Source organism: Scatophagus argus, chromosome 7, assembly GCF_020382885.2.
Source record: "Scatophagus argus isolate fScaArg1 chromosome 7, fScaArg1.pri, whole genome shotgun sequence".
Classification (NCBI taxonomy): domain Eukaryota; kingdom Metazoa; phylum Chordata; class Actinopteri; family Scatophagidae; genus Scatophagus; species Scatophagus argus.
This window is the reverse complement of record NC_058499.1, coordinates 19,184,575-19,212,571: the sequence shown is the minus strand read 5'-3', so window position 1 is coordinate 19,212,571 and position 27,997 is coordinate 19,184,575. Positions and strand designations below refer to the sequence as shown.

The 27,997-nt window shown below is 41.8% G+C and overlaps 3 protein-coding genes across 6 annotated transcripts; 2 read left to right on the top strand and 1 right to left on the bottom strand.

Moving 5' to 3' along the window:
* Positions 1-33: 33 nt before the first annotated feature.
* slc25a18 (solute carrier family 25 member 18) lies at positions 34-7,928 on the top strand. Its single transcript, XM_046393413.1, has 10 exons — positions 34-273; positions 1,407-1,794; positions 2,047-2,169; positions 3,217-3,272; positions 3,509-3,599; positions 4,635-4,750; positions 4,897-5,089; positions 5,655-5,818; positions 6,316-6,391; positions 6,487-7,928. Exons 2-10 carry the CDS (start codon positions 1,775-1,777, stop codon positions 6,626-6,628), a joined length of 981 nt encoding a protein of 326 aa, XP_046249369.1. The 5' UTR covers positions 34-273; positions 1,407-1,774; the 3' UTR covers positions 6,629-7,928.
* atp6v1e1a (ATPase H+ transporting V1 subunit E1a) lies at positions 7,925-12,654 on the bottom strand. Of its 2 annotated transcripts, none has more exons than XM_046393414.1 (10): positions 12,517-12,654; positions 11,736-11,830; positions 11,148-11,213; positions 10,938-11,047; positions 10,398-10,464; positions 10,010-10,099; positions 9,834-9,902; positions 9,630-9,724; positions 9,384-9,471; positions 7,925-8,511 (listed from the first exon to the last, which is right to left on the bottom strand). In XM_046393414.1, the coding sequence occupies exons 2-10, from the start codon at positions 11,766-11,768 to the stop codon at positions 8,449-8,451; spliced, it is 681 nt and encodes a 226-aa protein (XP_046249370.1). In that variant the 5' UTR covers positions 11,769-11,830; positions 12,517-12,654; the 3' UTR covers positions 7,925-8,448. The 2 variants fall into 2 exon arrangements, with proteins under 2 accessions (XP_046249370.1, XP_046249371.1); XM_046393415.1 differs by lacking the exon at positions 12,517-12,654 and adding an exon at positions 8,946-9,007 and having other exon boundaries at positions 11,736-11,901.
* Positions 12,543-27,930, top strand: bcl2l13 (BCL2 like 13). Of its 3 annotated transcripts, none has more exons than XM_046393410.1 (7): positions 12,543-12,675; positions 13,736-13,940; positions 16,475-16,561; positions 17,303-17,459; positions 18,609-18,681; positions 18,833-18,961; positions 24,878-27,930. In XM_046393410.1, exons 2-7 carry the CDS (start codon positions 13,799-13,801, stop codon positions 25,937-25,939), a joined length of 1,650 nt encoding a protein of 549 aa, XP_046249366.1. In that variant the 5' UTR covers positions 12,543-12,675; positions 13,736-13,798; the 3' UTR covers positions 25,940-27,930. The 3 variants fall into 3 exon arrangements, with proteins under 3 accessions (XP_046249366.1, XP_046249364.1, XP_046249365.1); XM_046393408.1 differs by having other exon boundaries at positions 16,472-16,561; XM_046393409.1 differs by lacking the exon at positions 12,543-12,675 and adding an exon at positions 13,143-13,344 and having other exon boundaries at positions 16,472-16,561.
* The last annotated feature ends 67 nt before the right edge of the window (positions 27,931-27,997 follow it).

Below are 27,997 nucleotides of genomic sequence, written 5' to 3'. Positions count from 1 at the left end.
TCTGTCGCGTGTGTTGTGGCAGCAGCTCCGCAGGCATGAGTTTATGTCGCGTTGTGTTAGTGCTGATTTGTGTTGCTGGGACTGTGTCACACAGGGAGTGACCGCGAGAGGGAGGGACTTAGGCAGCAGGACAATGCTCGTGTTTGTGCAACGGCCCCTGAGTGGCGGCTGGCTCTCTCAGATCGCTTTCGCTTGACTACCATTGCTGCACACATTGTTGAAGTGAAAGGAAAGTGGACAACTTGATCCTGTCTGTGGGATGCACCGACAGAGGTAAGACCCCCACTGCTTTATCACACATGATGAAAGAAAATTAAGTTTTTTGAAAGCTGTCTCGTGGGGTTTGTGCTGTGTGAACTGAGAGAGCAGGGGTGTTCTGCTGCAGTTTTTTAGGGGAAACGGGGGTCTGGGAGCTGGAGGTTGGCTTGGGGTGAGGCACCCTTGTCTGTGTTTTGGCAGGGTCACTACTGTGTGTGAATGAAGCTGAGCTGAAAGAAAGTTTCACGGAAAGAGGCTCAGTGGAAGGCATGCGTAGAATGTGACTGGGATCCAGCAATGGAAAAGACAGAGTAAGAAGAGAACATTAAAAGAAAAAAAATATTTGGAGATGGAAACTTTAGGGATGAAAAATTAAGAAAACACATGAAAAAATATCAAAAATAAGAAGATGAGTCAAGCAAAAACTAAACAGGCAAGGATAGACTGAAGATTTACAGTTGTAAAAATAGAGGCAGAATGGAGGTGGAGGGATTAAGAAAGAGATTAATTAAGGAGCAGAGTGATGGGGAAGTCAGGAAGGGAAAAGGCAGAAAAAGAATGGAAGAAACAGAGTCAACATATTGTAGCAAAGAGCTGTGAACTCTAGATAAGATTTCAACAGTATTTGTATTATCAGTGAGATTAGAACCTATTGTAAGTGCAGAACAAAAACAAAAACAAAGAAAAAGAAAGGAAAAAAAAACTCATCAGACAAATTTCTCAACCTCCATTCAAATCTTTTCAGTCCTTTGTAAATGCTGGGTTTCAAATGTGGTAAAAGAATACCAGTAAGCCCCTCATTTTCAGTTCTGCCCTCCTTGCTAGATCAAATACTCTTATCCCTTTTAGCTGGCAGATTAGAGAGACTCAAGATGTTCTTTCTCAGTGTGGTAGTCCTGGGATATGCTGCTATTCACATTTATGAATGACAAGGTCTGGATTTTATAGACCCCAGTAGTTAATACGAGGGGTGTCAATCCTCCTTTACAACCATCTGAACATTTTATAAAGCCATCACAAATGTCTGTTCATCAGGACACTGAGAAAGACAATACCGATGTGTCATAGAGAAGAGAGGTACAATGGTCTCACTTGTGCACTTTAGAATTATTTGATTCATATTAACTGCAAGTGTTTTGTGTTTCCAGACACTGGGAGGGAGACTGGGTTTTGGTGTGAGGTACAGTAAAGCAGAAAGCCTGGCCAGAAGACACAACATTGGTGGTTTTGGCCACGATAGAAAAAAGGGTGTTCACCTCTTCTGTACCACAGAGAAGAATCAGAGGGCAGTCTGCTGTAGCCACATTGAAAGCAGTGAGCTGCATTTACGGCACAGGCTGGCAGGTAAAGAGCTGAGCTGGTTCGGACAACTTGGCTGTGTGTCTGTGTGACGTGCCGAAGTGTGAGAGGGAAGAGGAAAAGGAAGAGGAGGAGAGGGGGAGGTTGTGGAGAAGGAGGAGGACGAGGAGGAGGAGGAGGACAGGAGTAGTGGGCTTGGAGCCCAAACACAAGCAGGATGGCGGAGAAGAAAGTTAGGTAAGTATCTGCACCTCGTTTGTTTAGATTAACAAAGACGGGTCAAAATGTATTATTCACTAAGTGGAAGCAACACTCTGTGAAAAGTGTGTGTGTGTATGTGGTTGGGGAAACTCTCTGTGTGCACACTTTATTTTTGTCTTTGTGCATGAATGGTGTCATGTGTCATTTACCTGGCTTATGTCAGTGACAACGCTTAAATGGGTCTGTGCATGCATGTGTGTGTGTTTGTCTATGTTGATCCCTTCACAGCCTCCCTGCTAAGCTGATTAATGGGGGAGTGGCAGGCCTGGTTGGTGTGACATGTGTATTTCCTATTGACCTGGCCAAGACCCGCCTACAGAACCAGCAGGGCGTTCAAGTCTACAAGGGAATGTGAGTAGGGCTCCCCTGGCCTGAGTTAACTTACTAATGCCATTGGAACATACAAAGACAAGAGCTTCCACATTACTACATTTTTTGTCTTCCGCTTCACTCCAGTGGAAGACAAAAAGCTCCACTTCTTTCATCTTAACTATTCATTTTTATTTATTTTATTTAATTCATCATCTAGTTTTAAAGTTAGGGAACAGATACAAGTCTTACTCTAAATGAAAATGTATGCAAAACCAGTGTCAAAGTCTCTAAACCATAAAACCTTGTCAAAATATCTGCTGATGGTAAATTTTGTTATGTTTGTCTCCTGATTATCAAATTATTTTTAGTATAGCGAAACACATACTTTCCCGCTCCATTTCAGAGGGTGGAGTAACACTGTTAAACACAGTCCTCACATATCTGGTGCAGTGTTTATATCAGTTTATACAAAACTCACTCACCAGATCATATGAGAGGAAGGGGAGAGGAAGGGCTAATAATAAGTAACTACTAATCTTGGATTGTAATAAATGATTTATCTAAAACCTTACAAATGTTCAAGCAAAAGCACAAAAACATTTTTATATTCCATCATCTCAGTTTGTGGTGAAGTTTTAATAGAACATGAAACCAAGAGCTGCAGAGAAAGAGATGGTGTCCTTAAAAGACACACTGAATGTTTAACTGCGCACATCTGGTGGGCATCAATTGCTGGCTGACTGGGCGTGGCCATCCTGTGTTTTTAGACTGCAGTTTTCCACTGTGAGTCAGAGATGGAAAAATACTCGGGAATAACTTAACTCCCTTCAAGGACCAATTACATGGTTGGATTTTTAATGTTTCCTTATAAAGAAACATGGAAAAGAATTTCAACAGAATCACTGGTCTCAGCACAGTTTGTGACAGGACACAGGGTCATGGTGTGTTTGGGTAAAGGCCAGCCTGGTGATGAGGTTTATAAATGATACATAATACTACTGATTTGACCTCTGATGTGTACTGCTGTGGCACATTCTGGTTATACAAAGAACAAACTGTCAATTGTTCTCATTTTTGTCTTTGAAGGCTGGACTGTCTGGGGAAGACAATTCGCTCTGAGGGCTATTTTGGATGCTACAGAGGTATTCATTGCATTTCTAATCCCTGTGACAAACAACACAATATGTGTGCTTTACTATAAGGTTAATCCAGCCACCTACGTTGTTGTTGCTCCTGCGAGCCCTCAGTCTTTTTATAACAATAACCAGTGTCCACTGCTGTTAGTCCAAGGTGGTGATCCATAAGCTGCTGTGTAGGTTGGTTCTATTTGTGTACCTCAGTGGAAACTGTTTGTCACCAGCCTGTGTGTGCTTTCCAGGTGCAGCAGTGAACCTCACTCTTGTCACACCAGAAAAAGCCATCAAGCTGGCTGCCAATGACGTCTTCAGACAGAAGCTCTCAAAGGATGGGTACATTGATTTCTTCAGTGTCTTTCAGTGGCACGTTATGACACATACAGAAATGTTGGCGGAAATAAAAGTGGCCGTGGTTATTAGAGTTAACTAAAATCACATGAATTAGCCAAAGAATAAAGAATTTATTTTTTTTGGGGATTGTTTTTGTCTGCTTTTGCTGAATGCCATTATCATGTGTGAACTACTGTTACGTTTGAGATTCTGTAAACCAATCTGTGATCTAGTTTTAAATAACTTTAAATAAATGTGATGCATCGCCTGTATTGGGCCAGTAAAACACCCATATGTTTCTGGCTATATTACTTAAAAGAGAGACCAAGCATAAAAATGTAAATTAATTAATATGTTTGAATTTTTTTAGAAATAAAGAATAAAATTAAATATTTATCTATTATGGAGCCATAGTGAGAAAAAATTTTTTACTATATTGAATGTTCAAAATGCTATTGTATGTGCACAAGGTAAAATTTGATCCCCATGTTTTGGTTAATGTGTATGCGTGAGGTAAGTATATATACACAGAACCAGCAGAACAGGATTTTCCTATCATTTTTTCAAGCTACTGTGGAGGAAACCACGCTCCCTTCTGTATGGCAGGAGCCTCAACAGCTACAGCAGCTTGGAAAAAGCGATGAACTCAAAGATTATCAATCCACAAATAAGACATGAATTAAGTTTGAACAACAACAGACAACGCCAAAGAGGAGTGTTCCTCACTCATTACTGTACTAAAACACAACCTTATAAATTTAATCACTGATTTTGGTGCAATGGATCATTCTCCCTCTGATGTCCTCCAGCTGCTGCTCTGCCTCAGTTCTCAGTGATATATAAGGTGAGATAAACTAAAGAAGGCTGTAAAATCAACAGACACGTCCCATTGTGCTGGCTCTCTGTATATGAAATAATCAAAATGTGTACATCTTGTGTATACAATAGCTTTTTGAGCCCTGACTGTAGTTATTTATAGATCTCATTTTAAATGTTAACTTTTGACTGTATACCTGCGACACTCTCTTTGGTTTGCAGGCATTTGCCCCTCTGGGGGGAGGTACTGGCAGGGTGTGGGGCTGGGACCTGTCAGGTGGTGGTTACCACTCCCATGGAGATGCTTAAGATCCAGCTGCAGGACGCGGGAAGGCTTGGTGAGTTGGTCACTGGATTCTTTTTCTCCACAGGGTTTCTCTGTTTGCATGGACAGATGCAGTACATCAAAATCCACGCGAGGCTGCACGATTACATTAGCCTGTATTTGTTTTCTAACCTGGGACAGTCTGTGTTTAACTATCAGCTGCCCAGAGGCCTGTTCCAACTCCAGCTCAGGCTACTGCTGCTGCTCCTGGTCCAGCTCCATCATTGGTGGCGCCCCCACCTGCGCGACCCAGTCCTCCACCTCGGCCCTCAGCCACAGGCATTACTGCAGAGCTGTTGAAGACTCGTGGACTGGCAGGCCTTTACAGGGGTGCAGGAGCCACCTTAATGAGGTTATATACACACACACACATTCATTAACTTTGTTCGAATTGTGTATTTTTATGTATAGATATAGCCTGCTTCCTATTTCCCCAAGTAAAAAGCACAGTGAAAGAGACAAACCATAGTGACATAGTGTGAAAAGTATAGTAATTTTCCATATTTTTTGTTTCTGCTGTCCACTATAAATGATAATACTCAATACGTTTTCACACGTTGCTCTCATGTTGCAAATCTTTAAAAATATCAGGCACATGAGCATGCAAAGCTGCATGTTCTCCATTTCTGCCTGTCCCTTCATTTAATTTCGCTGATTTTTTTTTTACATAGCCTAACTCATACCGTGTTTGTTGTATTTCCTGACACCTCTGCCAGTCAGCACTGATCAATAGATTCCTGCAGCTATGTCTGGCTGCTGTGCTGCAGTCGAATAGGGTCATGTCTCTTTCTCTCTCCCTGCTTCTCTCCTATGACTTTACCCTCTAACACTCTGTTTTCAGTCAACTTGTAATGAACCCTTCAGACTCTTTGCATTCCATCTCAATTCTTCTAACCACCTTTTTCCCTATTTTTCAGGGATGTCCCCTTCTCAATGATCTACTTTCCGCTGTTTGCCAACCTGAATGCACTAGGCCAGGAAAGAGTGGGTAACGTGCAGGGCCGGGCCCCTTTATGGCAGTCTTTTGTGGCAGGCTGCACCGCAGGCTCAGTAGCAGCTGTGGCTGTAACACCGCTGGATGGTGAGTGGGAGAAAAACACAGACTAAGTAAGAGATGACAGGACAGGAGGTGGGCTATAAATGTGGACTCACAAGGTTGCAGGTGTATATACACACCTAGTGTCCTTTAATTAAATATTTTAAAGTAGTTTTAAATGAAATAGCACATTCTTCCGCTTACATATGAGAAATGTTGCCATAGCTTCACTTGGTCTAGTAAGGCCAGTAGCTTATGGTTGCTAAGTTTAAGCATGCTTGAGACAGATACTGCATGTGTCTGGAGTCACATGCTTGTTCACTCATTTGCGACTCTCTACATAATACACACTCAATATATATGAGTATAAACTGAAATTTGGCACAACAGCTTATCATCATCTGTTTCTGTTACTACCACACTACAAGTTAGCATTTAGGATTAAGCTGTGACAGTCACACGTGGTCACTGCGCTTTAACTGTCATCATCTCTTAGTTGATGTAATGACAAGAGTGCACTCCTTGTTTTAATGCCTCTACAGTCATAAAGACTCGTCTGCAGACCTTGCAAAAAGGTGAAGGGGAGGACACATACAGAGGAATTATTGATTGCACACGGTAAGATTTTTGGTCCATTATAAAATATTTGCCACCTTAATATTCATAAGCATTAAGAACCTTGTGACATTTTCTTCCTGTCTGTAATTTTGCAGGCGCATCATGAGGCGGGAAGGCCCAGCAGCATTCCTGAAGGGTGCGACATGTCGTGCTTTGGTCATCGCTCCTCTTTTTGGCATTGCACAGGGTGTCTACTTTCTTGGGATAGGGGAGGCAGTGATTGGTTTGCTGGAATAGGAGTGCTTGGCATTGGTGGCGGTGGTTGTGTTGTCTCTGTACAGATGATGTGCTGCTTTAATCTGCAGTGAATGACAACTCGGTGAATGGTGAAGACAGAGAGAGGGAAATGCGGCCACTAACCAAAGGAAGAGGAATGGCCTGAGATATGAAGAGGTTCTATTTACTAATATGTGGACCGATGGGTTCCACACTAATCATGTTTCTCTAAGTTTTTTTACATGCTGTCAGCAGGGTTCCGTAGGTTAAACAGGGTCCTGTGTGACTAATCTGAGGGTATGTTTTCCAAATTGTCTGGGTCCACTCCCCTTGTGCTTGCTGCAATAAGTCTCAGGTTGCTCTTTTCACCTGGGTGAGATTATTCTGTGTGGTTGGTAAGAGAGAGCCGCTGCATGTTGTTGAGACTGCTAACAAAAATGCCTACCGACCAAGAACTGTGCATCATCTTACGTAAGTGACAAATTCACCTCTTTCAATCTTTATCAAAAGCTAATATTTCAGAACAGTTGATGTCAGAAGCCGAACTGAGTATTTGGTTCAATCATTAAGATGTCTAACGCATTTCCCTGGAATAGGAGCCAGATCTCCTTCTGCCTAACCTGTTATGCATTCCTCCCACTCCATCCGTGAGGTCTGAGGTGTTATCTTGGACTACACTGGGAGGTGCTGCCTGCCAGTGTCTCTAAGGTCATTTGTTAATCTGATGGTAATGCTTTAATCCCTGTATTAGCGTACAATATACCCTAACACACACAACTCATTTCCGGCCTAAAGGCCACAGGTTAGACTACTGGGCCACTGTCTCGTAGCCTTGGCATCCTCTTCTCGACAGCTTGGAAGGGTTTAAATAAAACCTGTGAGAAGCCTCGGGCTGTTTTTACTGATTCGTTACACATAAAAACATGTTGCTTCAACTGATGTGCGCACAATAACTGTAAAAAAAAATGCAATTAAAGCCTTATCAATGCTGATAGTTTCTAAAGCATCAAAGTCTTAAATGAATTCAGTGGAACTGGTGGTGTTGAAACACTGATTTGGTACTTGAGTCCAACTTAGCGACGACAATGCTATTTGTTAGATCCATGGAGGGAGTATGGCACCTTGTCATGCCAACTGATTGCCATTACTGAAGTCCACTGGGTGGAACTAAATTTTTTGTTTGTTTTTTACATTTTTAATGCAAGACATTTTGATGTGGCTAAGTCATCTAGGTTACTACATTTCCCTCACTGTAGAGTGACCATACCTGAGTGAAATGTTTGTTTACAAGTTGTAAATAAAGATCTCCCATACATACCGATTTCTGTGTGTCACACACATTTATTTCTCTGGTTGTTCATCAAGTGCTTCAGAGCTGTCAAAAAACATGGCAAACATACCAGACCAAGATCATTGTAGATTATAGTCCAAAAAAAACAAAAAACGTAGACTAAGCATCCAAAATGTATATTTTTGGTGACCTAAATATGTAGCATTGATTGCTTTAATCAAACAGTAGTGCAACAGATTTCCCAAAACAACTGAAGCTATACGTATTTACAATGACACTACAGTTAAAAGCAGTCCTTTGGAAAACACCTGATGAGGTAAAATGAGATGGCACTTAAACGTAAATAAAAGTGCACGTTGAATTGTTATTCAATCCATTAGTACAAAAATAAAAAGATATATGAACACACCCGTGGCATCTCCTTACGTAAGCCAGGGATTTCTTTGACCCTTGCTGATTTATAGGTGATTGTGCAGACTCTTGCTCAATATGATGATGGTCTGAGGTCACCTTGTAGTATATTCCGCTCACGCTCTCATCAAATCCAATGTTAATCCGTGAACTTGCGATTGGGGTTGGCACCGAACAACTCCACTCTGATCTCAGGCATCATCTGTCAGGTGTGAAGTCAGGATACAAATAATTACACACAAGAAACTGGAAGCAAACAATACACAGTATAATGTCACATTGTTACGTGGCCTGCTGTACACAGCGCTGCTGAGGTTTGTCCTCATTTACTTATTCATATTTACATCTTTTACCCAAATGTCCTCAGTTTGTTCCTTCCTTCACAAAACCTGTTTACGTATGAAGGTTTGTGTTGAACTGTGTGAAAGAACGCAGAATGGTTCAGATCCTGCAGGTCTCTTCTTTTGTCACCTGGACAAAGAACCACGTGAAGTAATTTGCCCAATCAGCATAGCCATCTGGTTGGCTGCATCACTTGTTGGTATGTATTGCAGCACTTATTTGCTAGTCAATGAGGTTCTGTGAAGTTTGGAAACAGACTTAAGAGGACATTAAATATCTATCACTGCAGTTTACCTGAAAAGTAGATTGTGGGCCACCCCTACCCTGACCTCTGAGCTGTGTCAGAAGCACACACTCTAAACACAAGAATGAATGAAATTTCTTACAAGTGTTTAACTGTGATGACTGTAATTAGTACACATTACATTTTTGTCTTGTTGAATTGACACGTAAAAACAAGAAGCAGTGTTTGCACATTCTTAAAAGGATTACTCAGAGAACTAACACACAGTTAAAGTATGGTAAAATTGTTTGTTGCATGACAATCTTGCTTGAATTATCTAAATCCTTTTTCACTTTAAGCTCTCCTACCTTCAGGTCATCACCTTCACTGGTAAACCCAGTGGCCTATCCTGCCCTCTACTGGCAAACTGCAGAAACTACATTTACGAGATTAATAAAGATCTTAAAAAGATTAATTGTATTTTAGACATAAAATTAAATTTACTCTACCTGTTGGGCTATAAGTTCTATCCTGCACTCCAACGTGTTCGAAACCTTGATCTTTCCATTATCATTATATACTTCAACTCCTCCACAACTGTTAAAACAAAGAATAGACACTTATTACGAACATGAGAACGAAACTCAGCCAAGTATGTCTTTTATTCACCCATTTCAAACAGTCACAATAAAAAATAAGTAATCTGAGATTTAATAGAGTAAGATTTGATGTTAAAGTTTGCTGAACCATCTTACATGTCCGATGGAAGAAAACGCTCCTGGTCGATTTTGACGACTATGTTGCTATTCACTGCCTCTTTGTAAATAGGGATGTTCTTATTAACTGCAGCCTGTTGAGCAATAAAACACAACACTCTCATCTAACATAAATCTAAGTAAAGATGCAAACATGGTTTACTATAATCACAACACACAACTCTCTAGTCAGCTCAACCTCACCTGAACCATTTCGACATCCTGCTGTCGGCATCGAATGGTGACCTTAGGTTCCAGCAGTTGATAGAATCCCTGAAAAATAAAAAGGACAGACTCAGAAAACAAAGAAAGAGAAACAACAAACCAGTCGTTTCTTGATTTTAGCTGTGTAGTCCGATGACACCAGTCACGGGTTTTACCTGAAGCACCAGACCCTCCAATAGGGTAGAGTACCGAGCAGGGTCCTTGGCAATCTCTGCAAGCCGTTTACGAGCCTCATTCAACAAATCCTGAGACAATAAACACGGATAGAAAACAGAGACACATTTATGAAAGACATTTTATAGGCAGTGTTGTGTAAATGCTTGTTTGTGGAGGCAGACAATATTCAGGTAGTGGAACCCACCTGAAGTGCAGGAATTTAGGGATAGACATTACAAATAAAAATGTGCACAAACCTAACTAGTAAATGCAACCTAACTGTAGGAGTAAAAAATAAACACTGTATGCATCCATTTTATGGCTGTATCAGCTGTGTAACATAAACTGAACGTGCAAACGTGTACGATACGAGCATTAATCTCTAACCGTGACCATGTCGTCACGGGCCTTCAGGACCTTCAGCCTCGCTTGGTTCATCAGGTTGGACATCTGGCTGAGAGAGTGGAAGGAGACGTCTGTGAGTAAATTTGCTGCAGACATTATCATGTGATACGGCACGTCTGTAAAATGGCTGTTGTGTTCGACACCCATTCCTCAAAACATATTGATTTTGAAGTTGTCTTTGCCACTATATTGGAATTCTAAATGGAAATGTGGTGACACTGGTGCTGAGAGTCAGCATGCTAAAGAGTTCAGGACCCTGGAAGGGATGTACTCCCAAATATTTATTTACACTCAACTGTAATGTTGACACACTGAGGTTAAAAGGCAACAACAACTGAAGGGGATAACAAGGAAAAACTCAAGACAACAAATTAACAAAGTCAGTGAAAGCGTGTTGAAGGAAAAACGAAAAACAAATCATCAAATCTGTTGGTGCGGCTAGTACATTAGTTGACCTTTTTGCCTCTCAGTCCATATGGCTCCATAATGCATCCTCTTTCCTAACAGCGACCAACAACTCACATTTTCTTATGCTGTTCAATCTGCTTCTCCTTCTTCTCGTAGTACTCCATGATTTTCACCCGCTGAGTCTGCACCAGACGACCCTTTTCGATGTTGAACTCTTCCTCCGCCTGTAAACAGATGGGCATGATAAGGCACATTGCTGTTCACTGTATCAAGAATCAGCCCCCCAAAAAGCACAGTGTTGACTAACAGACAGACAGACTTTACCTTAGCATCAATTTCCTCAACCTTCTCTTTGGCCTCTTGTTCAATGAAGGCCATCATGTGTTTGATCTGCCACAGGAGACAAATACAAAATAGTTTGTTAAAGTTCAGAAGTCTCACCAAGTTCAACCTTCATGGCTAACTCTGTGAAAGCTTCCTAAATGCAAGGGCGAAGCAATTCACAATTCATAACGAACCTCTTCTTACCAAGACAGAGCTTTAGAAAGACCTCAAATGATTTAGTTTATTCACAGGAAATTAAAATAACAAACCTGAACGCATCGCCAGTATTTATTCCGACTTTTCACGTGTGCTAAAGTAACATAACAGTTTCAAATGACCAGAGCCAAATAGAACAAAAATTTAACATTAGCGAGTTAAGTAACAAGCTTAAAAGTTAAAGACAGTTAGCATGGAATAACGTTTAAACAGTTTTAAGTTAATTAACATGCAAGTACTTCAAGTTTAGTCTGTTAGCTTTACTGTTTGTTATGTTTTTGGATAGCTAACGTTACCTGAAGTTACAATGTTAGTCAAAGGGATAAATGTAGCTAAACTTAACAGATACGAGCCTAACATTGTCTGTTGTACCTGTTTCTGTACGTCAGCATCGGTGAGTGCCATGTCTGTTCTTCAATATGTTTTAAAGTCTGTAAAAACCGATTACTCGACCGCTCTGTACAACCCTGTCAGACAGAACACACAAAACACACTTTTTCACTTCTTCTTGAATGCACGTCGAGCTAGCGAAACAAGACGTAAAAGAACATCCGGTTATTCCTTTCAAAATAACACACGTATTCAATAGGTCAAGTCCTTGGAATAGGAAACGGTGAGAGAAAAATAAGATCATATATTTAACTACAAGCCAAATATGATAAATACAGTAATTCCAAAGTTGCTTGTACTGAATGACTGAGTTGCGAGGGCTCAGCGTAGGGGGGCTCCAGGATCAGGTAAAAGGTTAAAGGGGCGTCGTCCTACACGGATCGCACTGTTTCAACCCATTGTGTAATTTTGAAAGTGTCATGGCCCTACAAAATGTTTGATGGTGTCTTCCATCATTGACGCTTACAAGAATGTGGATATTAGTGTTTTTGGGGGGGGAATAACTTTTAATAATAGTAAATCATTTTCATCTAGAAGAAGTCACGCTTAGATATGCGATCCAGAATACCATAGCCAGCTATCATCCTGCACGTGCGGTTGCTAGGATACCCTGGAAAGCTTTATCAATGTGCAATCCTCCAAAATTACGACACACTTTCACTGTAAAATTAGCGTTGCGTTATCAAGTTGTAGTAATCGTCCGCTAACTAACACGAGTGTTATTTTGAAGATTACGACAGGAAGGTTGGTGTTATATCCTCACCCGTTTGCACGGCTTCCCAGGCACACTGTGTGCTGGTGCTACTGCTGCCTGCCAGTGGTGGGCTCTGTGCGCTCTTCAGTTACTGCCGCTGGGAACTGTGTCGCATAATTCCCTTCAACTTGTCGTCTGTGAGCACCTGGTTGCCTTTGGACAAGGACGGTAAGAGATCGATCCCCTCTGTGCCTAACTTAAGTTCAAATGAAGTTTTGAGTCTGCGAAATAGCACCTATAACGTGTAATATTAAGCTAGCTAACGTTATAGCTTGACTGTGTGCTGAGATATTCCAGCAATGGCTCGTCTGACTGCAAACGGACTTTGCAGTGTGGTAGACATTTAGTTAATATGGCAGATATTTATCTGGCTGGGCGGACCAGATATGTCTAGTTATTAATCAAATTGCATACCAGCGTACCACGTTATATCGTAGTATTTTGGCGCCGTGATATAATTGTGGCAAAATGAACTGTAATATTATTTACTTAAATTTCTTTGTCTGTGTTCTTCGTGATATATTGCTTAACTTTGTACCTAACAGTATCTCTTGTTTTGGAAACTCCTTTAAGTCGGCAAGTGGTTTTATTGTGACAGCTCAAGCCGGAAGTTTTTTTTTAAATTATAAAACTTGACATTAATCTCACTTTAGATCCACATGGTGCCTCGTCTCTGGGGGACAATGTGAGCTGACAAACTCGGATAAGAATTTGCTTATCAGTTATTTTGTAAACAGCTGTGTAATATCAGTATAATGCAGCGATATTTAAATTTCCACTGAAGTTCAGGCTTTAATTGGAGAACTTTTCAACCTTTCTTTTCACCACGTGTGTTATGTAAGTTGAATTTTGTGATGTGGGTACAAAACGTACTCCTCTAATAAAAAGACCGGTGTTGGGTTCAATCTGCCTCTTTTTTCGAGACAGCAGCCATAAATTCCCAGAGGCACCAATAACTGAATTTAATTTTCATTTTTAACCTCATCAAAGCATTGTCAGATGGGTACATAGACATGTCCACCTCCGCACTGGGGCGTGAGACATTGTGCTGCCATGCCTATGATGACACTGACTGTCACGTTTATTTTATGACACGGTGATTCCCTCATATTTTCTTAATGGGTGTGGAATTGACTGTACCTCAGCAATCACGATTGTTAAAACAGCAGCTAAAATTTCCACCTCCTGGCTGTCGTTATCTTTTGTTTTTTTGGTTTTCTTTTTTCAGGTGAGACGTCCAGTTTTGACTGTAAGAACTTATGTGCCTGAGAGTCTGACGCGGGTCTGTTCAATGGCTACCTCAGGCTCCACCTCTTCTGCCTCCATCACTGCCACTGTGCCTGAAGGTTTCCATTATGAAACCAAGTACATTGTGCTCAACTACCTGGGCATGGTGCCTGTTGGTAGATCACAGGCACCAACCACAGCTCAAGGTGAGAAGGCTTTTTTTTTTAATGTTCTTAATGTAGTTTAACATGATCTGATTGAGGGATGCCTCGTTCTGACAGTGACTAGATCAGAAATGAGATGTTTCGTACAACTGTCACAGAGGATATCCTGTTTTAGTTCTTTCTGCAGTCTGTTCATGCTGTGCGTGAGGAGTATGTTAGGACAGACCTCACACTTGTGCGTTTCACACAGCACGCAAATAGAATTGTGTGCACAAGCATGCATGGTGGTACAATATTCAGGGTGTCTAGGCAGGTTGCCACCTGTTTACCAGCTCAATTTGGCCTTCTCTGACACTGGCACACAAACACATCCAGATCCTGGTTTGCCCATATAAATGTGACAGTTTATGAAGTGCTTGAAAACAAATAGATGCCATGTGAGACTCCAGGGACCAGCTGCAGTCCTTTCAATATGGCTGAGGACTGGCCTGTTCTTACAGAGGCATTTATAGAAGCCTTGCGCCGTGACCTCAGGCTCAGCATGCCTGTTTTTCATCTTGCTCCTTGCACGTCTGGCATACCAAGAGATCACAGTGTTTTCTGAACAGGTTTTGACCTATAGCTATTGTCATATTTTTAATTCTTGTATGAATCCATGTGTGTTATGTGCTGTTGGAGAAATGATGATGTGTGAAGCTAAATTCCACACTGGCCACATGTCACGTGCCAAGATGTCATGGCTCTTGCTTTGTGCAATGAAACTGTGGACACAGCGTGTTAGCGGTGAAAGATGTCTTATTGTATTATTGTAGGAGGTCAGTTTTAGGCTATGCATTTCATTCTCTCTGTTGCAGAGTCCCCAACAGAAATATTTGAAAAAGAAATATTCAGGAAAGCAGAAGCAGAGATGATAAAGAAGAGAGGGGGAGGTTGTCTGTATTTCCTGTCCATTTTTATTGTCGTGTGCATGTGTGGAATGGGTGGAGAAAGGCAGAGGAGTGGCTGATCCCTGCTTTCCGCTTGACCCGGTCCAATTTCTGACAGACTGTCATGTGTAATCACCGTAGGATCACTCACACGCCATTGGACCAAAGCAAAATAGTTGGCCAGCTAGCTGGCTGGCTAAGTGCTGAAACAGCACCAAGCTCAGGCAAAACCAACACTGGTCCTCAGGGCACTCATGTATGCGCTTCAGAGACTCAGACAGACTAGGAAAGGGGCTGATGAAATGTCCTCTTGCTTCCTGTTAAAAACAATGTCAGCTTTTGATTTTTGTTATAGAAACATTAATTGGAAACATTGTATCAGTCAGCTGCTATATCAATGAAAAATGATACTTCAAGGTCACTTGTCTTTCTTTTCTATTGGCTGCTTGTTCCCCAGTTTAGAACTAATGGTGTCTCCATTCCATCACAGTGGAAGTAGTCAACGTGTTTGGGTTGAGTCTCTGTATTTTGTGACAAAGTAAAGTTTAATCCAAGTAAACCCAAGCAGCCTTTGTGTCAGTGTTGCCCCTCGTCTGGTTCATCATGCGCTCAGCAGTGTAGACCGACCTCATGAATAATTTACTAAAAAATGAGCTGCACGTTGGTCCCTTGTATGCACACAATGATCTTTTTTTTTTTTTTAAGTCCAGCAACATCAACAGCACCCCCCTCACCCCACAGAAAAGTAAGCGTTTACACATGAACTGCTGGACCCTGTTTCAGAAAGTGAAAAGTCTGAGTTTGTTAAGTATAAGATGAAGGGAACTCTCATTCCAGAAAGAGAGCAAACTTAAACTTTGTTTCAGCTACTGCCTTAACACACTCTGACACTCTCATTTTGAAATATAAATGGTGGTGAGTGAATCTTATTTGTTTAATCCATATTGTCATCTGCGGCTGTTGCCACCTTCATTTTGCTCCCATCAGGTCACAGCTGAATAAAAGGCAGTTTTAACATCAAATATGACTTTGCCCTACAGTGGGACTTTATCACCCATTAAGGAAATTCAGATGGTTCCTTACTACACTTTTGTTATTTTAAGGTAAATATTAGGGTCCACATATTCTTGCATTCATATATGTAGCTCCACTGGATTAAAATGGAGGTTCTGCTTTTTATTTACCACTGATGATGCCTTTTGTTCCCATTCCCAATGCACATGCTTAACTCAGTCAGACTTGATTAAACTAATTCTGATTTGCTGTTCTGTTACTGAAAACTCAGTTTCCCATCTCGGTATTAGTTAGATTAGATTGTTAAACCTGCATTTGGAACAGGCCCCTGGTTTGTTGAGCAAACGGCGTGTATTTGGTGTCATGCTACGTCTGCAGGCGTCGATGGCTTCATTTTGTACTGGAGTCAAACGTGGCCAAGAGGGCAACATAAAACACACTACTGAAGAACATACAAAATATTCAGTTTAGGTGCTAAACAGAAATTAAATTTCTTTGGTGATTTTGTGTAATATTGTGCTGTATGCCATCTTGTACGTTTGTGGATGTGTGTGTGTGAGAGAGATAGAAACAGAGGGATAAAGGGAGAGAGAAGGACTGTTGGTTTATATGTCATGTGTTTATCTCTTTCAGTAGATGCCCAGAATGAGAGAGAGAGGATCACAATGATAAAAGCACAGATAAAGGAAGAGCTGAGACAACTGGAAGATGAAATCACTGCCTGTAAGTGGACACACACACACACACACACACACACACACAGACACACACACACACAGCCACTCTCATTTGTTGTTGGTTATCCTCAAATTATGAGTAATATTCATTCTTTGATTTTAAAGTGAACCATTAAGAAGTCAAGCCTCCACAGTAGTTCAGATATACACTAACAGCAATATGTCTTGTGTAGACATTTTAGTGCAAATGCAGATGTATATGTTTTTGAACTTTTTTCCCCGCTCGACTGTGGAATTTTTGGCTTTTCTTTCTGTCATTTCGACTGTCGGTCTTAATCCAGAGGTCAGTATGTGTCATTGTAAGACACTGAAATGCATGCTTTGAAAGAGGAATTGGATGTCTTTGCACAACCACATTTCTCTGAGCAGCATGAGTCATTCTCTCATGTGTGGCACGAATGACGACTGGTTCGGTGAAAGGCCAGTTTAGAAGGAGAGGATCTCTTTCCTACCTGACAACTTCAATCAATCCTTGGCTTTTCAGTGGAGATGTGTGAGGAACTTCTTAATGCTGCGACGTTTGAACATAAATTAGCCAAACTTTTGTAACAGCCTTTCAAACTCTGAAAAACGCATTTGTCTGGAGTTATTAGCAGAATGTGCACCCTGAATGTGCACTTGATTTTATGCTGCCTTCACATATCTTCTCTCTCTTCAGTGTTACCTTTGTTGAACTGCGCTGCCTGTCTCAGACATCACTCTGACCTGTGATATGTGTGTTTTTCAGCCTTTTGCACAACAGGCTTCAACCGACACACATCGTTGGTGTTTAATCCGGCCAACCCAGAGACCTCTGTTGAAGACTGCCTTGCTGCAGTGGGTGACCAGGTGGCCGGAGAGCTCGACACACACCTGGCAGCAGCTGTACACGCACTTCTTGTGGGGTCAGTTTACAGTTCTCTGTTTGTGTGGCAAAAGTGGATTCTTAATCAGAATTTGAGATTGTTGTTAAATTTCTTGACTTTTCGCACTATAATCATACAATATGTGGAAAATGTGTCTGCTTACAGGGTGAGAGTAACAGTCTCAGAGGAATGGCAAAGGCAGTGTTGATATAATGCTGTTTAGTTTATTTTCTCCTTAGTAAACTCTTAAACTTTGATTTGATGTTTTTCATTTAATTCTGATTGTGATTGTGAAGTGGTGTGAATAAAATGATATGCCAAAATATAAGAATGTAAATCAAATATTGCATGAGTCAAGACAGGTTTGCAGTCAACAGTACCATGCTTACTTATATCTGGTATTTTAAACAAACTTCAAACAAAATTCATTTATTATATGGCTCATTCACATATCCAATAAATCCTAGCCCTCCCTCATCATCAGTCATGGTTACAGTTTTCTCTTAATGCACGTTCTGTCACACATATATATACACATATATACACACACATATACACAATCGCTTCTACTCTCTACTCCCTAAAGTAGCTTTGAAAATCCAGGAGTCATTGGGAAAGAAAAGGTCACACAGTGTTCACAGCCCCAACCTAGAAATATGTACCAGACACATTCTCCTTTATCTACCTTTGGGTTGCACACAGATGATAAAAGTGAAACCAAACTATTGCAGATGTTTGAATGAGAGAGTTGATTGTTAAGTGAGGTTCACCTGATCAAGACACTTAATTCAGAGCTGCTCTAGTATAGGTGCTCTGTGGCCAGCAGATAAGACTGTGGTTGAACAGTTACCCAACCTGCAGAGCTTCACAAGCCATCAGTGGCACACAAGTGATCGGCTAGAACATTTTGTGGGTACCAACCCAACATTGATTTCACTCCATGAAACCAGATAATAACAGAATGTCATGGATGTCACAAGAAACAGTGGAGCAAAAGTTTCAAACCTCAGTTAAAGTCAGACTAGTTAGAAGGTAAATCTTATTTTGGCAACCAAATGCTTGTTTTTAGCAGCTCTTGGCAGGTGAGCAAAAATTTTAATGTGGGATTCTGTGTAATTCTTGGATACCAGACACATCTGAATATTTCCTAAACAGCTCTATGTAAACCTTTGTCTTTGTGTGTTTCAGGCCTCTGGACTACCAGAGATTCAAAGACACAGCAGTGGAACTCTCAACACACGTGCAGGCAGGCTGGAGCAAAGTGAGCTTTATTTGTTCTTCATACGCAAAGGCCTTGTTCAGAAAAATGACAGACTGCTGAGGACAAACAAAAGTTACAACACTTGTGTCCCCATGGCTTTCCCATCTTTTGTCCCTCCTGCTTAACTCCTCTGTCCTCCCTTCTCTCCCAGGTGCTAGTGCCTTTGGTTCTCCTCCAGGCTTTACAAAGTGAGGGCCAGCCCCTGACAACACTGCTGAACTTGGGGGTGCGCTTCCTAGAGGAGGATGAAGCTGGCTACATCATCCAGCAAGGAGGATGGGTGAGTTTTTAAGCAAATGATGGCAGAAAACCATCATCTGCTTCTCCTTCTGTCTCACACTGAAATCACCTGGAATTCAAAAGTAGCTTTGCAGTGTTCATCTCTAGATGAGCTGGAATTTTAGGTTGGAATGCTGCTTCCACTACCCTGTGACCTCTGACTGTTTTAACAATTCAAAAATATTGATACTATTGAAATGGTGAAGTCATTAGTTATTTATGTAATCGTGGGTAGAAACTAGTTGGTGCTTCTGAGTTGCATGAAGGACTAAATATTCAGCAGATGTGTGCACAAATAGCATGGATGTTGAAAGTCGGGATGTAGTGCAAACAGGAAGGATGCAGTGAACTAAAAAATAGCCAGATGAGGGCGTCAGTGAGCTTCCTGCACAGATGTTTCATACTCCTCCTCAGTTCCTGTTCCTGTTTCCGACAACAACCCCATTATACCTGCTTTTAAAATCAAACCAGCAGCCCAAGTCTCCTGTCAGTCAGGAGTCAGCTGCTTCATGTAATCTGCTATGTGGTCATTTACAACTTCAGTGTCTGTCTGTTGATGACATTCAATAATATTTTAGACCAAGAAATTGATAGGGAAACATGACTTATTTGTATATTTAATGAAGATTATAGAAGGGATGTCTCTTGCTATGTGATTTCTTAATGTTCCCTGTGCACACGCTTTGCCTGTTTTCATATTATCACAGAAATGTGACTTTGCCACCACCTTGTGTTTTAGATGTTTCATGTTCCTATGTGTGTTATAAGTGGAACATTGCGTCACAGATGGCTCCCTTTGAATGAGGTCACAATGATGATAAAGGGTCACATGGCTTGTTAGCCGCCGCTATTACCTCATAGTTGCAATGCTCTGCCCGGTTTCGTGCAATATAACATGAACATAATGTACTGGCTCTAAACAACGATACATTATTGCTCCGCGTTATGTCACAGGGGATGAACAGATGAACGGCTGGGGCAGGATCAGCAATGGAGGGCTGAAGAGAAAGGAGGAGACAAGAGAGACATTGCATGAGGAGCTTGGTGATAGGAAGGGAGGGAGCACGAAGGAGGGAGGGATGAGAGAGGAGGGAGAAGGTGGAGGGGGTGAGCATGGGGAGTCAGTGAGAGCAAAGTGAAATCTCCATTAGTTTGACAGCTGCCTGCATGCACACTTCTCTTCAGCTGGCTACCTACATCCCCTCCATCTCTACGATTTGAGTTTTGACTATTTTAAGTGAAAGCATAGTGAGGTAAGAATGTTTTGCTTGTGATGCTGAAGCAGCTACAGAATTAACCCATTGGTTTGAATGTGTGTGTGCGAGGAACAGGGCAGTATTTCCAGTTCCTACCGTTCTCACCGTTGTTGGGTGGTTGCACGTAAACGGCCTGTATGGGATTAATTTTATTAGAAATGTTTATTAGAAATGATCTCGTTCCATGAGATGTGAACTTATAGAGCTAAAAACTGAAAATATAAAAATGCAAATCGATGTTCTATGAATAATATAAAGTTTTTTGTAGATTAGTAAAGAGAATATAGAGAGCAGGGACATTGTTTACTTTATCACAAATATATAGGTTTCTTTATTCATCTGTCTATCTGCTTTTTTTTTTTTTTTTGTTTTGTTTGTCTTAAACTGACACAAGAAAAATCTGTTCTCATTCTCCTCCATGTTTGGGTGGCTCTCATAATGCCGTTGTTAGTTACATCAGAATACAATAAGGATTATTATGACCCTAATGTGTTGTACGCTTCGTTTGGCAGGAACAAAACCAGCAGCCCTCAGACACAGCCAGGGGCGGGTAGGAGGAGGACATGATTTGGGGGGGTTGGAGGACAAAAAAAAAGGATGGGTGGTGAAAGCAATTCAGAAATACGAAATATATTACAAAATTAGAGAGTAGAATTGATGCTAAATAGAGATGGTTGTAGTTGAGTGCCTGTAGACCAACCAGCCTGTTTGCATTGTCTCTAATAGTTTGTTCACAGCCTGTCTCCTGTCTGTCAGTCAGACAGTTGTCCTTCAGAGTCTGACAGTGAAAACTGCTGCATGAGAACTGAGTGTGCACAACAGCCATTTCATATTACTGTTCTTGTGAGTGTGATGTAATGGGACTCCAGAGGTTTAAAAGTAGCACACTGACAACTGCACCTGCCCTCCTAACAAAGAGATAATGAAGACGGACATTATTTGACTGCCGTATATTTGATAGTCAAAGCGGAGTATCTTAAAAGGCAATAAAGCAACTTCTGCAGGCCATCACTTTTTCACTGGCTGTAGCTGCTTCTGCTTACCAGTTGCAGTGTTGCTGTGATATTATAAGAACTAGGTGCTGCAAGGGTTTCAGCCTGGGCCGTGTCGGGGCACGCCAGCACTGCACCCTGCACAGTGTAACTGTGCTCCCCTCTATTATGTAAGAGCCCTCTCACCAGTGCCAGGGTGCATTATGTGCATCACTGTGCCACTGCATCGACATGAGAATGGAGCATAGTGGAGTGCCTGTGCAGGCTGAGGAAGCCCCCAAAATAACTCTGTTAATCGTCCAACAACATCATCACCAGAGGTCTGACTGGCCCACTTGTAGCTTGCTTAAAAAAACTTGCTACAGCAGCAGCACATGGGCTGACTTCCAAGGTTTAAAGAGGGCACCCGTCCGTCTCTGCCCCTCCGTTTATCCATCAGTCCCTACTGCAACTCTGTCGGTGATGACTGGCCAAAAACCAATATCTACTGATGCAAGCTGTGTAGCTGCACATCAGCAGCAGACTAGTTTTAAAGGGAGTTTGCCCAAGGCTCTCACAGAGTTGTCAGATTCCATAAATACATCCCGTCCTCTTGTCTGAGCTTCCATGTGAAGCTTAAGGTGATATGTGTCTAAACCCCAGAAATATACATATCTCCTAAGAATCTGTGTTTTCTTTTATTGAGTCAAAACCTGTGATGAAAGAGAATGTGATAATTTGTATCACAGTGACATTGGTTAACAATATTCTTCTGTAGCAAAGTTTTATTGCTTTGTTGGGAGATGATAGAGACACATTTACAGTGGATATTCTACTTGCCAGTAAGTATTTAACACCCCTCATATTAGTGATGATAGGCATTTCATTTTGCATGTTATCTCAATGTGGAAGAGCACTGGATCCAGACTGTGTAGCCAGTCTGTGTGATGATGAAGAAGTTTAACAGAGATTCTTTTAAAGTTAAAGGTGCATTTAGATCGTGATGAACAGTTGAACATGTCCTTCACAGTCCTGGGTTTCACTTAACTCTATCAGGCACTGTGTGACCTCTCGCAGTGCTTGTCCATTAGGACCAGTGATGACATAATCCTCCATAAATGTCGAGGTTCATCGCATTACACTTAATCAAATAGCGTCAGGGGTTTGTGTAATGAGTCAGAAATGATCTGAGGTCAGACATTTAGTTGATGTGGAAAGAGTGCTCTTTATAAAGTCCCAGATTTGATGTTTAGATTCACACATGCAGCATGTTGACAGTATGTGGCAGTCATGTGGCAATGTTGCAAGTAATTGAAACTGTCCCAAAAATGTGGCAGCTGTTTTCCTCTTGCAAAAGGTCAGTGAGTTTGGAGATTTTCAGACAGTGGGCCTGTTACTCGGCCCTCTGACGCCCGGCAGAATCAGCATTTGATAAGAGAGGGAGAAGGCACAATGATAGGCTGTACTCCCTTGGCTCTACAGCAGGAATGTGTTTTATATAGTTTGTGTTTGTCTTGGGGCGAGGGTGGATAACTGTAGAACACACCTGACAACAGAGCACTTGACAAGTTAGTGTGTTTCCCAGCTTCAGCAGTGCTGGAGGAAGACGGCTCGGAGTGTTGAAGAAAAAATAAATGTAGAGCAGATTCTGAGTGGATTTTCTCCTCAGGTGCATTTTTTATTCTCTTATTCTTAAGTCATTGATACAGTTTTAAAAGTTGGAACTGTTTCTTAAATCCTTCTGTGTATTTAAGTTTTTTAAGCTTTAGACTTTCGCTGGTTAGACAGCAGATTTGTCCTATGCGACTTTAAGCTGTTCTTGAGTGACAATCTCCACCAAACTGCAAGACAATTTATATAACCAAGGTTAGGACACTCAATTCCTGTGTACGTAATTTCATAATTTCACTTAGTCTAACTTCCTTTTAAGATTTAATTCCAGTTTAGATGTATGATAAGTGACGACATTGTAACAGTAGAAGTTGAAAACAAATACAGGATAAGGATTGATTGTCACAGTTCCTGAATACTATCGGCAGCCTTTGTCGATTTTATACTACGTGGCATCCCTATCCTGCTCTGTCCAGCTGATGGGAGCCTGAGGTTCAGGGTTTGGTGAAACACTCTCTGCTCTCTCATGTGCAAATCAGCTTACGGGGAAAGCAAATGTTGGATAATGGTGGAACACTGTTAGATTTAATCTCTTTCCAGCCTCCCAGAACGCAGCTGCCATGTGAGTGTCCTTGTAAGGGAAATAACCTTCACATCGCAACCGTGACCATTCAAAAAAGACATTTACAAAGTCATTTATATAGACCAATGATGAAAAGTTAACAAATTGGTTATCAGTGGACACTTTGAAAAGACCGTGATGACGTACCTTTATCATGTTTTCAGATGAGACAGTGTTGCCTTGGGAGCTGGTCTGTGCTGTCAGAACCTGTCTGCCTGCTGCACACACACACTTCCACTGTCTGAATCTCGTCTGTTCAGGTCACACCTGTGTGACATGCAGAGAAACACAGCAGAGAAGGCTTGTCCATTGTGCAGTGTCCATTGTCCAGTGTATTGTACACTACACTATTTTTTGTACATGTTCAGGGAGGTGTGACTGTTTTGGCTATGTTTTGGATGCATTTTGGTAGTTCTTAGAGGATGAAGCTTGATGAGTTTGATGATCCCCTGATTTCTCCAAAAAAATGGAGACATAGTTAGGTTAGTGTTGTGTTTAGCACAAGCTAGCATTTAGCTAACAGCACTACTGTGCCTCACAAAACTACTAGCGTGGCGGTAGACTCTATTGTCTTTTTGGTGTATATGACTGCCCATTTGTGATATCAGATGAGAGATCCTAATGTGTACAAATCCAAAGTTAGAGCCTGTTTAAACCTGGACTCACAGGGCTGTTATGTCGGCAGTGTTGGATTCGAATGCGTGTCAGTGTGAGAGGATAAACTGCCATCCACAGCAACATCTTATTAACCTCTTCGTTCTTTCACTGTTTTGAACACTTGTGCCCTCGAGGCAGCGAGCATGTCAGTTTGAATCTTGATCTTCAGTGCTCATTGTGAACACTCACTGGCCTGTTTATGGGCCACATACTGTATGTTCTGCATCACATCGCGGCACGCTCGGCAAAACAACAGTATGGCTGGTGTGGTCACTCTCATGCTACAATTTTTTTTTTTCTGCTACTGACGTGAGAAACTGGCTTTAGGGAAAAGGTTTCATTATTTTGAGCTCATTTAGTTCAGCAGACTTTACCATTTGATTTAGTTCAACATATTTTGCTTCAGCAAGCCAGCCTATGTATTAGTCACTCTTACCCACATGATCATGTGATAGGATATTATCTGTTACATAATAGAAGAGCTTTGCGGATAGCTTCTAATCTATTGCTGGTTAGTAGCTGCACACCACTAGGTGGCACACGGGACTTACTTAAAGTGTAAAGCAGTGCAGTGTTATATTATGTATGTAGACCGTGTCAGGTTAAGAACCATTTTACTTTGTAATCAGTGTTAGGCAGTATTGTCTTAATCTAAACTAGTTCACAGTCTGAATTTAAACTCTAAACTACATAATCCAGCATGCTAAAAACAGATCAGTATCACATCAGCCCTCTTCACTCCCCTTGTATACAATATTGAGAATGCTGATACCATCTCTATCTCTGTCTGTCTGCCACAGAGTGAAATATTCAGGCTCGAGTCAGAGGAGGAGCGAGGCGTGACCATCGCTGAAGACAGCAACGACATTTACATCCTCTCAGGAGAGCAGCATCCTGACCAGCTGAGCCCCCCCTCCTCTCTGCTCTGCACTGGAGACAACAGCAGTGAGCAGAGCTCCTGGCAGACGGAAAGCTTACCTGTGTCTCTGGCCGGCCACGAGTCTTGGGCACAGGTTGGTGTGATGGACCCTGAAGACGTCAAGAGTCTGGACAGCAATGAGGGCGTGGCTCTGGCCGAGGAGCGCAGCGAGAACAACTCCTCAAACTCGGACATTGTCCATGTCGAGCGTGAGGAGGCCGAGCTACTCGAGGAAGGCGGTGAAGTCGGAGCAATAGAAGACAGCATGATGAGTGTTTTAGGCACAGAGAGCGAGCTGGCTGAGCTCAGGGAAGAATTTAGAGACCAGACTCCACCTGCTCCGCTGTCAGCTGAGGCCGACTCCACAGCCCCAGCTTCCCTGATTTCATTAGAGGAACCAGTTGTAATAGAGACACCTGCAGTTCTGTCAGGAGAGCCTTCCCTCGCCTCCTCAGAACCAGAGCTGCTTCCCCCGGTCTCGGAAGCTGCTGTGCCCCCTCCCTCAGAGCCAGAACCTCCAACAGAACCTCTGGCACCTTTATCTGTTCCTGCAGTAGAACCAGAGCCTGAGCCAGAACCAGCTGCTGCTCCTGCCTCATTGCCTGCTGAGGTGGCGGCCCCATCCCTAGCCAAGGAAGCCCCGGCAGCACCAGCAGAACCTGAAGCCACCTCAGAACCAGCGCCTGAACCAGAACAGGAGCCAGAGTCCGCCGCAGTGCCTCCCCAACCAGAACCAGAGACTGTGGCAGAGACTGTGGCCGAGCTGGAGGCCCCGCCGGCTGCACCCCCTGTCCTGGAGGCCCCAGTGGAAGTCCCAGCTGAGGAGCCCCCAGTGCAGCTAGAGTCAGAATCAGAGCTCCCGGTGCTGCTTTATGGAGGTGCTGCTCTGGTGGCCCTCGCTGCTGTAATGGCATATGGTGTCATAAGCTACAGGAGGAAGTAGAAAAGTATCTTTGTCAGGGATGGAGAAAAAATATTACAAGCTGTTAAGGTAGAAATAAATGTATTAGTACACACATGGTGGGACTCTCCTTACAAATTGTGTTGGATTTATTAAATCAGGCTGTTTTTTTTAATCTGCTATGCTTTTGAAGGTTTGAAATCTGTGAAAACGCCCCCAGCAACCAAAACCCCCCAGAGCCCTGGCTGCCACACCAGGTGCAAATGCAGATATGGGAAAATGATGCACTCCACTGTTCTCCTTGTTTTTGATGTTTTACTTTTCTCTTTTGTGTTAAAACTCTTAAGACCCCAGTCCTGCATCATCGGTGTGTATACTTTTAGCCCTCTTCTGTGAGTTCAGTTTCTCTAATGCCTGTGACTCACTATTAAGTTTGTTTTGTGCCATTTGAGTCAATGTGCTTCCATGAAAAAATTTGCTGACAACACAACACTGTGTGACTAAAGGTATTTATTTATATTTTCCTTCTCAAACTGTGAGAAGTTGGTCTGCTACTTTCCCTGATAAACAGACCAAACATTTGAAATGGAAGTGAAACCAGTAATTTGGTTTCTGTACATCAGCTTGAAATTATTAACTAATGACACACAACAGGTGCATTTGTGTTCCATCTTTTTATACTGCAAATGGGATTTGTCAGTTCACACGCAGCATGTTTTAGTTTTGGTGGATTGAATCATTAAAAACCTTTCCCAAAATGGGTAAAAGTATTTATATGTGTCCTGAGGTATAGTACTGCTGCTGCATTTGTAGAATTGGTACATCAAGCATGCTGATCTACTTCAAGGTTCGAGGTCACACATCATTTGTAAGTAAATCTGAATATACTGTGAAGGTCCAAAACGGATAGATACAACAAGTAACAAGTTTGTTTGCAATGGATTTTTCCCGCTTTGTGTATTGAGTACATGATGGAATACCTTACTTTCAGTACTAATGTCATCCATGGTTATGTTTACCCTGCCAAAGTGAGCTGTATTACACCATAAGGAGATAAGGAGAGTAGCAGGAATGTGACTGTAGTACATAAATTCAGTCATCCTTTTAATGTAAATGGCTTTAATGATTGAATTTACTGGTTGGGAAACTTACTTTTTTCCTGCCAGGTCTTTAATCCTCAGTATTTTGTCTGCTCCCTTTTCAACAACTGCTCAGCTTTTTAATGTACCTGACTCGTGCTACAGCTTTCCAGTGACAATCCCGTCTGTCCCAGTGCCTGTTTGTCTGTTAGGATTTCAGTAATTGATAAAAATTCCATACCCTCCCTGAGTAGAATATAAGCAAGCCACTGTGAGCTGTTACATGCAAAAAGAGACAATCAGAATGACATAAACCTGTATGTATGGTTTCACATGTGCAGAATGCTGTTATAAACATTTGGTTTTGAAGTAACAAAAAAACTTTAGATTCACACCCTCAGCCTCTTGAGTAGCTATGAAATTACATTTTTTTTTCTATGAATACATCACTCAGCTAAAGAACTCTCTACAGTTATGAGTGAGCCCATCTGCAGTGTAGTACAGTGCAAGAGTTCTTAAACAGAAGGTGTGAACTGTTAGGGCAGCAGTTGACTTAATGTCCTGTTGTGACAGTTAAGTCATGATGGTTAAATAAAGGTGACAAACATGTTTTGCCCTTACTGCCACTGCCTCACCACTTAAATATTTTCTCCCGGACAATTTAGGGATAGTCTACTGAGTTGTATCGCTATGAAAATTCATGAATGGCTGGTAAAAAGCGTTGGACAGAAACCCTCTTCTTTGCAACTGAAGGGATATTTCTATGTATGTCAGTGTTACACATAGTAATACTCATTGACTGGAAACTATAGCCTGCTTCCAAAGGGAAACTGATAAAAGTATAGAGCTGGATGGATGTTACAGTGTTCCACACATGACAATTTGTACCTTGAGTTTCCTACAACACTGTTTGAGATGAGAATAATAAAAGTAATAATAAAAAACTGAACTATTTGAGAGCCTTCTCTCTGGTGTGTCGTTTAAATGCTTACGTGCGTGTCAGTTTCCTATTGCAAAAGAT

Excerpts from the sequence above, each read along its gene's own strand:
- bcl2l13 (XM_046393408.1), top strand. The coding sequence starts at position 13,799 with ATGGCTACCTCAGGCTCCACCTCTTCTGCCTCCATCACTGCCACTGTG. Across the intron at positions 13,941-16,471 it reads GGCACCAACCACAGCTCAAG|TAGATGCCCAGAATGAGAGA; the intron begins GTGAGAAGGCTT and ends TATCTCTTTCAG. Across the intron at positions 18,682-18,832 it reads TGCAGGCAGGCTGGAGCAAA|GTGCTAGTGCCTTTGGTTCT; the intron begins GTGAGCTTTATT and ends CTTCTCTCCCAG.
- slc25a18 (XM_046393413.1), top strand. The coding sequence starts at position 1,775 with ATGGCGGAGAAGAAAGTTAG. Across the intron at positions 4,751-4,896 it reads GCAGGACGCGGGAAGGCTTG|CTGCCCAGAGGCCTGTTCCA; the intron begins GTGAGTTGGTCA and ends TTTAACTATCAG. Across the intron at positions 5,819-6,315 it reads GGCTGTAACACCGCTGGATG|TCATAAAGACTCGTCTGCAG; the intron begins GTGAGTGGGAGA and ends ATGCCTCTACAG.
- atp6v1e1a (XM_046393414.1), bottom strand. The coding sequence starts at position 11,768 with ATGGCACTCACCGATGCTGACGTACAGAAACAG. Across the intron at positions 9,472-9,629 it reads CGTTTTCTTCCATCGGACAT|TTGTGGAGGAGTTGAAGTAT; the intron begins GTAAGATGGTTC and ends TTGTTTTAACAG. Across the intron at positions 8,512-9,383 it reads TAGAACTTATAGCCCAACAG|ATGATGCCTGAGATCAGAGT; the intron begins GTAGAGTAAATT and ends CACACCTGACAG.